Here is a 13,070-nt window from a genome sequence, read left to right as displayed (position 1 = left end):
TACAACTCTACCACCTGAGCCACAGTGCCATTTCCTAATTTTTCTGTTTATGTAGTGCTGAGGAATGGAACCTAGAGCTTCATGCATGGCAGGCAAGTACTCTAACACTTAGCCATATTCCCAGCCCCAAAGTATTTTTTTGATTTCAAAGGTGAAGTAAGAAAGAGGCTACATTTAATATTCTATAAATCACAATGAAGGAATACATTTCTTTGAGATCCATTTTAATGTCCCTGTATTTATTTCACTCATAGAATACTACAAATATATTTTTTAATTTTCATGTATTTATAACATAATTTTAATTTTTCATATTGGTTTCTACACCATTTGTCTTCTGATTTACTAGTAATCTTGGAATATGTGTCTTGATAAATGTAACACTATCGTGTTTTGTTTTTTAAGTTTAAGATAATGGCATCCATGTGTGTGTTTGTGCTGATTTTTTTTGTCTGGTTGTTATGTCAGGTAGTAAGAGGAGTATTAGTTCTGCAATAGTAATGGTAGATTAAAGTATTAAACCTGCATGGTCTTTTAAACATGTCTTTCTACACTTTGCTTTTCAGTATAAATTTTTATTATCATAATGTATAATCTGTCTGTTATTATCAATCTGTATCAGTGGTCAAATATTTTGGGCTGATGCTTATTTCCTACATATTATCACTATTTGTATTTATCATCATTAACTTTTGCTCATGGTATCTTTGTATAGTTTTTAAAATTTTTATTTCTCTCTAGTCCATGACTTTGGATTGCTCATTAAGTTTTCTTTCTTCTGTTCATGTCAGACAGTGCCTTATATATTTACTATATTTTACAATATAAATATGGTCTTATTTTGATGGACATTTTGCTATTTAATATCTGTTTGTCTCATCTGATATTTATTTCTTATTTCGCTTCTATGTAACCTGCACACACCTCAAATTCACCGTAAATCACCTCTCATATAAGCTGCAGGCATTGTCCTGTACACTGTGAATTACCTCTGATACCATTACAAATTAAATCTGATGTAAATAGTTGTTATAGTGCATTGTTCTTAGGATAAAAATAAGACTGCATGCTTAATACAGTTGCCCTACTTTTTCAAAGATTTGGTTCTATGTTCCATTGAATTTGTGCAACTCAAAATATGCAAGGACTGCAAGGTTTTTACAAAGGGTCTTATTAATATTCTTCATACAAAAATAAGCAGACATTTCATGTAAAGAACAAAGGCCATACTCTGTCGGAAGCATAGAGCTTCAGCAGAAGTAAAATGTGCAAGAAAATTGTTATACTTTAGAACTGCAAGAAAATGAACTTTCTACCCTGTAGGCTTCTTTGTTGGGAACACAAAGGAAATTCACTTGCTGGATGCATTTTTACTAGGAACATTAAACTTTACAATATTATCATACTAGTAACATATAGCATAATATAGTTACTTTTCAATGGAATTGAATGGAATGTATAACCTTTCTATTCCCCTTTTAAATTTTTGTAGAAATAATTCTTTAAACTCAGACCCCCTTATTTGCGAGGCAAATTCATTGATCTACATGCAGGATTCACAAACTTTGTTTTTAATACACTTATGTGTTTGTATATTGAATTTGCATTCCTTATGAATTATGAGTATGATACTATAAGTTTTCTTTTCACAAGAGAAATTACATACAATGTTTTCTATACATTCTTTTACCTACACATGTACCATTCCTTTAACTACACATTTAGCTTTTTAATAATCTTGTCCTCTGTGTAGATCTATGTTAGCAATTTTTTTTTTCTCTTGATGCAGAATAAATTTTTTTGGTATGGTTGTCGGGCCTGATCTCTGACCCTGCGCCCTTTCCCTCAACTCTTCAGCTCAAGGCTAGGCCCTTATCACTTGAGCCACAGTGCCACTTCTGGCTTTTTTCTTTTTTGCTTATGTGGTGCTGAGGAATCGAACCCTGGGCCTCAAGCATTCAAGGCAAGTGTTCTACCACTGAGCCAGCCACCTTCCCAGCCCCTCAGAATAATTTTTATAGCACTTAAAATGAACATGTGTTAATAATGCATTATCTTTCCCTAGGAATACCTTCAAGCTATATTGTTAGAAGAGGCCTTTTGTCCAATGGATTGTGTATTGAAGTCTATTTTCTTTAAACACTGTATATATATATATATATATATTTTTTTTTTCTTTTTGTGTGTTAGTCATCATTCACCTCTGATATTGTCAAGAATGACTGCATTCCTTTTAGACAGTGTACAACAAATTAGTGCAGTAATTTATTCTAAATCTTAAAACTACTATATTTTTTAGATCATGTCCCAATTCATAGTTTTTATTCCCTATCCTTCTTGTGGTGGTCATATTTCACATTTTTGGGGATCATCTTGAGCGTTCCTTAAGCCTCTATCCATTTACATCCATCCTTCAATGAAGGCCTATTAAAATGCAAAGCTGATTAAGAAACATTTTATGGTAATAAGTAAGTATTTGTTGTGGTAGGAAGTAGTCAATGTTCACAGACATTCATGCTGGCAATTCGTTTTTACATATGAAGGAAACATATGGCTATCTATGACCATACTTTTATATCTAGAAATTTAATAACAAAAATGATTAACATCGGATGTTTTATTGGGAGAACTAAGTCAAATCTTATGAGAGCCAAATAATTCATTTACTATTTTTTGAATAATTTTACTCCTTCTAACATTCACCTGAATACAGTGCTTTACATAGCTCTATGAATGTGTTATGTATTCCATATGATGTAATGACCATGTTGTGACTCTTTATGAGAGCACTATTTAATAGAAAATCTAAATAGTATTGTCAGTGAAGCAGAATATGAAAATGCAGAAAATATATTTATTTACTCATTGTTACCCAGATATGTAGTAAATATTACCAAAATATGCTAAACACAGACTTTCAGACTCCTACTCATACTTATTGTTGTCTTGCTAGGTTATTAGCTTATTAGAACTGTTTTCTTGTCTTTATTGCTGGAACCAGAAATGTGTTCTCATGTGTTAGAAAAACTTTGTATGTGTAATTACCAAGTTACTATGGAGGCAAATATTTCTACTTTGATTATATATTCTCTCATTTTATAAATAACACAGAAAGTTCCAACCACATTCTGTAATACAAAAGCACACATGTTGAAGAATGAAATTCTAGCTTTGGTGTTCTCATGACTCAGAGATTGATGGAATGCACCCTTACAGAAATTGGTGTCATTTGATGATGTGGCTGTGGAATTCAGCTGGGAGGAGTGGCAAGAATTGGATATTTCTCAGAGGACCCTGTATAGAGATGTGATGCAGGAAACCTATAGCATGCTGGTGTCCTTAGGTGAGCCAAAAATATCACATTAACTTGAAAAGTTAAGTAGGGCTTGACCTCTGGTGGTTGGTACAGTGCCTCAGCTCTTCAGTTCAAGGTGAGCACTCTATCACTTGAGCATCAGTGCCTTTTGAAACTTTCTGGTGGTTAAATTGGAGATAAGTATCTCACAGCTTTCCTACTAGGGCTGCCTTTGTATGGCAATCCTCAGATCACAGCCTACTGAGTAGCTAGGATTACAGGTGTGAACCAGTGGTGCCCAGAAAATTATACATATTCTGAGGCAATTTTATTTTCATTGTTTAAGAATCCAAATCAGCAGTTTGACAAAAGTTCCAAACTATCTTCCGTAAAGAGGAGACTGTCTTCCCAAACTTGAGGTGATTATTGTGGGTGGATATACAATCTAGAAAACACATACATACATACATACATAAATACATACATACATACACACCTATTTATTATTATTGGAAGTATGAACTGGAAATCAATTTAGAGGGAGTATTTATAATCCAAACCTAGTACTATATGTAGTGGTTCATGCCTGTAATTCTTAGGAGTCTGAAATCTGAGGCTTTCAGTTTGAAGCAAAAAATGCCAGTGAAGTCTCCATGAGACTCTTATCTCAAGATAACTACTCTTAAACTGGAAGTGGAGCTAGGACTCAAACTAATAGAATGCTAACCTTGATGAAAAGAATTGCATTCAAGTCACACAACCTGCAAAATTAATTCAAACCTCAGGGAGATTCAACCATGCAGCCAGTGAGAAATGAAAGAAGATTTAGGAGAAACCTTGTTAACAGGATATCTGAAATCTTAAAACAATTTTGACACAGCATGAGCAATAGGTCTTTACTCTTATTAACAGGGCACACTGGTCCTAAACCTCAATTGATTGTCAAGCTGGAGCAAGATGAAGAGCCATATATTAGAGAAGCCTCAGACAAGAATTTCTTAGGTGAGTTAAAGCATCTTGCAAAATTATCTCGGATCCAGAACCAAATTGGTAAACTCGTCTTGCTATGTACTGACCAATAATATTCCTAATTCCCTTGAGTCCCATGTGTAGCAGAGGACTAGGTGATCTTTGTGTTAGATTTGTGAATCAAAAATGCATGTAGATGCACACTGAACTGTGTAGGGCAGTAAAGGTAAAGTTAGCATTTCTTTCTCGTGGAAATTATTTTGAAAAACGAAAATTAGAAATGTGAAAAATGAGATTTAGTTTTCTTTGAAACTAGTAGTAGGCAGGTATAGCAAATGAATATGCCAAGGCTGCTATCCTCTGATAAGAATGAGGAGGGTAGAGGCCAGGATACAGAACTAAAGCTTTCAGTCTAGAGAGAATGATTACCTAGGTGGTGAGCTGATGTGGCTTTAGTTCATTAGTCTGAGGGTTTAAAAGTGTGATGAGATTCTGTCTAAGATGGAGGGAAACAAATTTGAAAATTTCTAAAGATACTTAAAATAATTCACAGTGAGAACTTATAACTGAAGAAATGTGGAAATAAACTTTATTCTCAGGTGAAAGGAAAAGGTTTGTATAAAAAACGTACAATCTCCAAAGTTAGAAACTAATGTTCTCCTAATGTTTGAGAAGTAAAGTAGACATATAAATTATTTTAAGAAAATAAACAATACAAAGTATCTATTCCCCTAAGATCAAACAGAGCAATTTTTTGGGAAAAAAAACGAAGAATGCTACATATTAAATTATACAGGTTAAAAAGCTAGCAGTAAATAGTTTCGTGATTTGTGTAAATAATTCCTCTGACATCAAAAAGAAGAAAAATCTGAAACACAGAAAAACATTTTCCATCATAAACTGTCAGTGTTACTCTTTTTTTATTGTGAAAATACTGTACAGAGGGGTTATAATTACTTGGGCAAGTTAATGAGTACATTTCTTATCAAGCATTGTTGCCTCCCCCTTTGTTTCCCGTTATCATCCCTTCCCATCATTCCTCTCCAGTCCCCGCATCCAGCCAAAGGTGTAAAGTTCATTTTTCGACATAACATCTTGTACAGCTCATTGTTGAAATGGGTCCACCCTCCCCTCAACAAATTATATCTACATCAAATACAGTAAAAATAGGGGTTATACCATGGGTGAGGGACAAATAAGGCAACAAAGAAATATATATATATGTTAGAAACAATAGCAAGCAAGAAAAAAAAAGCATTTGAGTCCTTATCTTGGGGTTCGTTTTGCCTAACATCAACTTATTGACCATTTCTGCTTGTCTCAGATATATACTAGTTATTGCAAATAAGGGGAACCATGGGACCCATATTTCTTTGGGCCTGGCTTTCTTCACTCAATATAATTTTTCCAAGTCTTTCCATTTCCAAACAAATGGAGCCAGATCATTCTTTCCGATGAATGCATGGAATTCCATTATGTATATATACCACATTTTCTTGATCCATTCATCTACTGAGGGGCATTTGTGTTGCTTCCTTATCTTAGCTATGGTAAACAATGCTGCAATAAACATAGTTGTGCTGCTCAGCATACCCTTAGTATGGTCTTGTTTATGATCATTTGGGTAAATGCACAGAAATGGGATTGCTAGGTCATAGGGGAGCTCTATGTGGAGTCTTTTGAGGAGCCTCCATTCTATTTTCCAAAGTAGTTGAACAAGTTTACACTCCCAACAATGCAGTAGTGTTCCCTTCTGTCTATATCCCCTCCAGCATCTGTTGTTATTAGAGTTCTTGATTATAGTAGACCAGTGGTAGAGTGTTTGCCTTGCATGCATAAGGCTCTGGGTTCGATTCTTCAGCACCACATAAGCAGAAAAAACTGGGAGTGGTGCTTTGGCTCAAGTGGTAGAGAGTTAGCATTGAGCTGAAGAGCTGAAGGACAACACTAGGCCTGGAGTTCTTCCCAGGTTTAAGGGTGTAAGGAAGAGTATTACTTTCTTAATCAATACATTGTAGTGAAAGAAATTTATTTCTCATAAATTAATTCCTACTTTAATATTTTAAAATATGTAATAGTTAAGATGGAAAAATGTCTTTACCTTTACATTAAGGAGTATTTGGATCTTATTTATGTTTTTTCTCCTTTATATGACTCATTTTAGATGTTCAAAAAATGGAGCATGTGATAAAGACTTACCAGGAAGGTTCAGATGAATGTCTGCATGACGTAGCTGTCACAAATATTAACACAATAGAGCAAAGAGTGAGATTAGTGACGAATTCTAACTTGACCTCAAAACAAAAGCCGTATCTGAATAGGAATGGTGAGAACTCCTTAAGGATGACGACAGACGAGTTCATTCAATGTCAGAACATGCTCCACTACAGTGAGCCTGGTAAGATGCCGGCTGCATATATGTCTGGTGTTTCTCCTGTAGTTAAACAATCACTTAGATATTCAGAGGCTTTTAGTCAAAATTATTATGGTCCATATTTTGAATATGGAGGAGAGAAGATATTAAATTCAGATATGATATTCTTTCCCCATAATTGGTTTTGTGTCAGAGATCCTGCCTCTAACCATAATGAATACAGAGAAGAATATGATAAGTCTGCTCTTCTTGCCCAAGAACTTTGTCAGGGAGGGAGGTTTCCAGTCACTATGCATCAGAAAAGAGACACAGGAGAGAGTCCGTATAGAAGTAGTGAATGTGAGAAATCATTCAGTAAGGATTTATACCTTACAAAACCTGAGAGGAAATATCCAGAGAAGCCTGATGTGCATAAGCGATTTGCAAAATCTATCTTTAAGAAATCAGAACTAAATTCTGACCAACCTAAAACAACAGCAGAATTGAAACCCTATGAATACAAAGAACGTAGGAAATTTTCCACTCAAAAGTCAGGTCTCAGAAGGCATCACAGAACTGACAAAGAACTGAAGTTTGACGAATGCAACAAATGTGGAAAATCATTTAAAATGAAGTCATACATCATTTCGCATCAGAGAACATACACAGGAGAGAAATCTTATGAATGTGACAAATGTGGAAATTATTTCATACAGAAGTCAGAACTTACTGTTCATCAGAGAACTCATACAGGAGAGAAACCTTATGAATGTAATGTGCGTGAAAAGTCTTCCACCTGTAAGTCACACCTTACTGTTCATCAGAGAACACACACAGGAGATAAACCTTATGAATGTAACAAATGTGGAAAGTATTTCAGATTAAAATCACGCCTTACTGTTCATCAAAGAAAACATACAGGGGAGAAACCTTATGAATGTAATGTGTGTGAAAAGTCTTTCACCCATAAGTCAGACCTTACTGTTCATCAGAGAACACACACAGGAGAGAAACCTTATGAATGTAATGTGTGTGAAAAGTCTTTCACCCATAAGTCAGACCTTACTGTTCATCAGAGAACACACACAGGAGAGAAACCTTATGAATGTAACAAATGTGGAAAGTATTTCAGATTAAAATCACACCTTACTGTTCATCAAAGAAAACATACAGGGGAGAAACCTTATGAATGCAATGTGTGTGAAAAGTCTTTCACCCATAAGTCAATCCTTACTGTTCATCAGAGAACACACACAGGAGAGAAACCTTATGAATGTAATGTGTGTGAAAAGTCTTTCACCCATAAGTCACACCTTACTGTTCATCAGAGAACACACACAGGAGAGAAACCTTATGAATGTAACAAATGTGGAAAGTATTTCAGACAGAAGTTTCACCATACTCTCCATCAGAGAATACACACAGGAGAGAAACCTTATGAATGTAATGTGTGTGAAAAGTCTTTCACCCATAAGTCAGACCTTACTGTTCATCAGAGAACACACACAGGAGAGAAACCTTATGAATGTAACAAATGTGGAAAGTATTTCAGATTAAAATCACACCTTACTGTTCATCAAAGAAAACATACAGGGGAGAAACCTTATGAATGCAATGTGTGTGAAAAGTCTTTCACCCGTAAGTCAATCCTTACTGTTCATCAGAGAACACACACAGGAGAGAAACCTTATGAATGTAATGTGTGTGAAAAGTCTTTCACCCATAAGTCAGACCTTACTGTTCATCAGAGAACACACACAGGAGAGAAACCTTATGAATGTAACAAATGTGGAAAGTATTTCAGACAGAAGTTTCACCTTACTCTCCATCAGAGAACACACACAGGAGAGAAACTTTATGAATGTAATGTGTGTGAAAAGTCTTTCACCAGTAAGTCAGACCTTACTGTTCATCAGAGAACACACACAGGAGAGAAACCTTATGAATGTAACAAATGAAAGTATTTCAGATTAAAATCACACCTTACTGTCCATCAAAGAAAACATACAGGGGAGAAACCTTATGAATGTAATGTGTGTGAAAAATCTTTCACATGTAAGTCAAACCTTACTGTTCATCAGAGAACACACACAGGAGAGAAACCCTATGAATGTAACAAATGAGGGACGTATTTAAGATTAATGTCACGTATTTAAGGTTACGGTCCATCAAAGAACACACACAGGAGAGAAACTTTATGAATGTAACAAATGTGGAAAGTATTTCAGACAGAAATTTCACCTTACTGTTCATCAGAGAATACGCACAGGAGAGAGACCTTATGAATGTAACAAATGTGGAAAGTCCTTAATCCGGAGTTCATACCTCAGGAAGCATAAGAGAATCCACCCACATGAGAAACCTTAGGAATATGATAACTATGGAAAGACTCACCTGGAAGGAAAATAAGTTTGCATGATAGAACAAAAACCTGATAGAAGCCTTGTGAATGTAGCAAATGTGCAGCCTTTTAGCAAGAAGGCATAACTCATGGTTCCAAATTGAATGTACACAGGAGAAAAATCTTATGAATAAAAAATGTGGAAATTTTCGAGAAGTTATAGTTAAATTTTCATCGGAAAACACACAGGAGAAAATGAAACAAGTATCAAAAAAGTCCTTCACTTAGTAATCATGCAGGGATGAGTGTTTATAGAGCACAGACAAGAAAGACAAGGTATGAATAATACCAATGTAGAAAATCCCACTTCGGCAGCATAGCACAGTGTTTATCAGAGAACTGAATCTCATAGGAGAAAAGAAAACTTACAGGTCTAACAAATATGCAATTTTAATAGAAGTCAGTCCTCAGCACATCCAAGAACGTAATAAGGAGAGAAAATATGAGTATAATAAATGTAGACAAATATTTAGCCGAAGTTTCAGCGGTTTCTCTACATATTTCAGAGACCTAGAGACAAGACAGACTGTGGAGTGAACATTAGAGGACGTCTTTCAAGAAGAAATGAACCTTCAGCCAGCATTAGAGCACTCACACAAAAATGAAACATAGGGAAACCTTTGGCAGAAAACTCTGTAAATTATAGAGAAATCCCTCATGGCAGAATTAAGCTAGTTGTAAGGGGAAACCACTCACTGAGCCAACATTTCTCATCCTCTCATTGTGTAGAGTATGCCCCTTCATATTATTCAGGGGTTGGACCAAAGGGATGGGTATAAATTACTTCCAAGCTTGACAAAGAATTAAGATAGTAAAATTGTTGACTTGTGTCTTTTATATTGAGGAATGGATGTTCAAGGAAATTTAATAAACACTTCTCAGAAATAGGAGCTCTGGACCTTTGAGATTGAACTCAAATCATCCTGACTGGTTTGGTAGTGATAGATGGGGAAGAAATATCATGCTTTAATCCAAGGACATGAGAGCATCAATTTCTCCACTGCTCCCCAAAAGTTTTCCAGTATATGTGTGGTCTATGTATGTATTATAACACTATTACTATTCCAGTTCATTTTTTAATGGAAGGTCTGTTGGAAGATAATACTCTTTGTTTATTACAAAATGTGCACAAGAATAAAATCTGTCTCATCATCTTTCATCCCCAAGTTTATGAAACATTCCGAAAACCAGAAAGAATTCATATTTGGGAATACATTTTCTTTGTGTGTGGGTACAAGTCTTGTAGATTGAACTCAAAGCCTAGCCACATTCCTTAACTTCTTTTTCTCAAGGCTAAATTCTAGCACTAGAATCACAGTTCCATTTCTAGTTTCTTTGGTGGAAAAATGAAGACATGATTCTGAAGCAATTGGGTTTGGATGAGTAAAGCCAACATGATTTTACTACATGCTGTTTTCTATTTACTACTGATGAGTTTGTTGTGAATTTTTCACTTGTAAATCATGCTATTGTTCTTCTGAGTAATAAAACTAGTGTGGATATTGTGGAGAGTCTGTGCTTTCTCACTGTTATGGAGGGTGAAAATGAATTTCTCAAGAGGAGAATATAGTTTTTTCTAGTTCGAAATTCCTAGTTCTATAACAAATTATGAGTTATGGTTTTGCTAAATTTAATTCTCAAGCAAGTAAAAAAACTAGACTCATGGAAAAAATGATGGACAAAAGCTAGCTAGAATACTTACAGATATCCATGTGATTATAGAGATAAGCAGAAAGAGGTAGGACTGTGCTAGATATTTGGTAGGGTAAAATACAGGCAAAAATGATCCTTGTGGGCTGCCTGGTGTCACATGACAGGGGTGTCTGGTTGGAAAGAATTGGTCCAGGTGCTCTGAGGGAAGCCCAGTGAAGAGGGGGGGCATGAAGGTGGCTTTCACAATAAAATTCCTTAGATGTTTTTTGAGTCCTACAAACATCCCCCCTTACGTGTCCAGGATAGGGGACACTACATCATGCTATATGTCTGTTCATGTCTGGACTCCTGTTTACAAAAAAGTTTCTTCTTGTTGGCAGTTATTTTTGTTTTGAACTGACTATGTGTTTCTACCATGATTAGGCAAAGTATTACTGCTAAAATTACAAAACCTTTAAATGGCCAATTTTAGCATTTAAGAGTGCTCTATAATCTGTGTACAAACGTCTCTGTCTGTGTATATGAAAAATATGTAAATAGTAATGGTTCCAAAGTTACCAAGTATTCTGCTTGCTAAAAATCTTTGTCAGTGGAAGCTGTCGTTCAATCTGAATTGCTTTGTGACCTGACTATAAGCCAAATAAAAAAGCAGGCAGTTTTAAAAGGCCATGGGAAAGGAGTTAGAAAAGATGGTTTCCTTTCCAAATTCAATGAAATTGGTAATTAAGTTGGCTGTGATTTATGTTATTTCTTATGTCTATCTATGCTAAGATTAAATATTGTACCTCTGACCATGACTGGTAAACTAATCCTAAGGTTTTAATTCTCTGTTTCCTCCCCTGTACACTGATCAACTCCCTTTATAATCAAGGGACCACAGTGTGTCAAGATGCAGTTTGCTCCTATGCATGGGAAATACCCATGTAACAGAACAAAGTTGTCACAGCTGCCTAAACCAGTGACACCAGCCTGCAAAAGCCAGTGTGGTCTTTCCCCAGTGGTCTTTAACTAGTGCATATAGAATTTTGCAGGTAACCAGCAAGAGATGTGACAGTCCATACACACTGGGAGATGCCACATCCTTGCCTAGACTCCAGCCTTGCTGAATCACACATGATGAAAATCCTGCGAATTTGCGGTAAAAAGAATAAAAAACAAGCTATTTAAGATATTTGTTTCTGGATCGAAAAAAAAGGTATTTGTTTCTATAATGTTAATCACCACCATGTTAGACCATTAACGGTGTATGAGTAAAAAAATGTAAATTGACTTACCTCTAACGGGCAAGAGATACTAAGTCTTGATTCTTGGTACAGAGGTACTGCATCAAAATAAAGTGCTAATTTGCTAAATGTAACTCATACTGTAGTAAAAAATGGCCAGTTTAAACCTTCAGCCAAGAGGTAAAGAGTGTTGCCCAGTGTTTCAATGAAAAATTTAATGCAAAAAGAAAATGACTTTTCAAAAAGATTTAAAAATAGCCTCCCTTTTGTCAGAAATTTGTGACGTTGTGGGGAGAAGCAGGCCTCCCAGAAAAAGGAAAGTTTAAAAGGAAAAATTGTCCTAAAGGTTGATTTCAAAGTAGAAAATAAAAATTAGGATTACCAAAATGATTTTTTAACCTACTTTGCCATTATACGATTTTTATATCACGTTCCAAAAGGCCCACAATTAAGGACAGAGGACAAGTTTGTCAGGTCGAATGTTGGCCCGGAATGAGTTCAAGGTAAGACCATGCTTTTAAATCTCCTTCCAGTGCCCATCGTTGTTGCTTTTATTTGGAACAATTGTGGCCATAAGTAAAGACTCATTAAGCTGAAAATTGGTGTGAAGCCAGGCTGGGCAGACAAAGGTACCTGTGAGATTGACATCTCTAATATGCCAGCAGAGTGCTCAAAAGCGGAGTAGGTTTGGAGTTCCAAGTGGCAGAGGGCTACTCTTGATCTGGAGAGTTGAGGGACATTACTCAAACCCTGAGTTAAAGTCCAGCAAGCAATGAAAGAAACTACTAAACAAGTATTTATCCCACCATCGAGAAAAGCATTCCTGGAACCCCATCAATGTTGGAACATTCAGAGGCAGTAAGCCACTGCTCATTGGATGGCAGAAATGGTATCAGATCCTGGAGTCTCTTCTGCATGGACCTTCAAAGCTTGATCAGAGTCTGGAAGTCATGGGAAGATAATTTTTAGGCATGCCTAATGCCCATGTCTGTCTGACTTGGCAGGGACTTGCCAGTCATCTATGGTACTGGGTTATAAAAACTAAAGTTGTAAAATGTGAGGGATAATTGAAATCCCAAATGCTCTGTATCTGCTCAAAGTCCTAAATGACAATCACTTTTGAGCTGGCCCAGCCACATTAATTTATCCGTTAAGGAAAAGTGGTTGTGACCTGAG

The 13,070-nt window shown here is 35.8% G+C and overlaps 1 protein-coding gene across 1 annotated transcript; it reads left to right on the top strand.

Moving 5' to 3' along the window:
- Positions 1–6,439: 6,439 nt before the first annotated feature.
- On the top strand, positions 6,440–8,464 carry LOC138814781 (zinc finger protein 717-like; the record flags this gene model as incomplete). The annotated part of the gene is made up of 1 exon (XM_070003867.1): positions 6,440–8,464. A coding segment is annotated over exon 1 (2,025 nt), but the record flags the coding sequence as incomplete, so codon positions are not given.
- Positions 8,465–13,070: the final 4,606 nt, after the last annotated feature.

Source organism: Dipodomys merriami, unplaced genomic scaffold, assembly GCF_024711535.1.
Source record: "Dipodomys merriami isolate MVZ:Mamm:240054 unplaced genomic scaffold, mDipMer1.0.p SCAF_1067, whole genome shotgun sequence".
NCBI classification, from domain to species: domain Eukaryota; kingdom Metazoa; phylum Chordata; class Mammalia; order Rodentia; family Heteromyidae; genus Dipodomys; species Dipodomys merriami.
The sequence above is the reverse complement of the archived record's forward strand: the minus strand, read 5'-3'. Positions and strand labels throughout refer to the sequence as shown.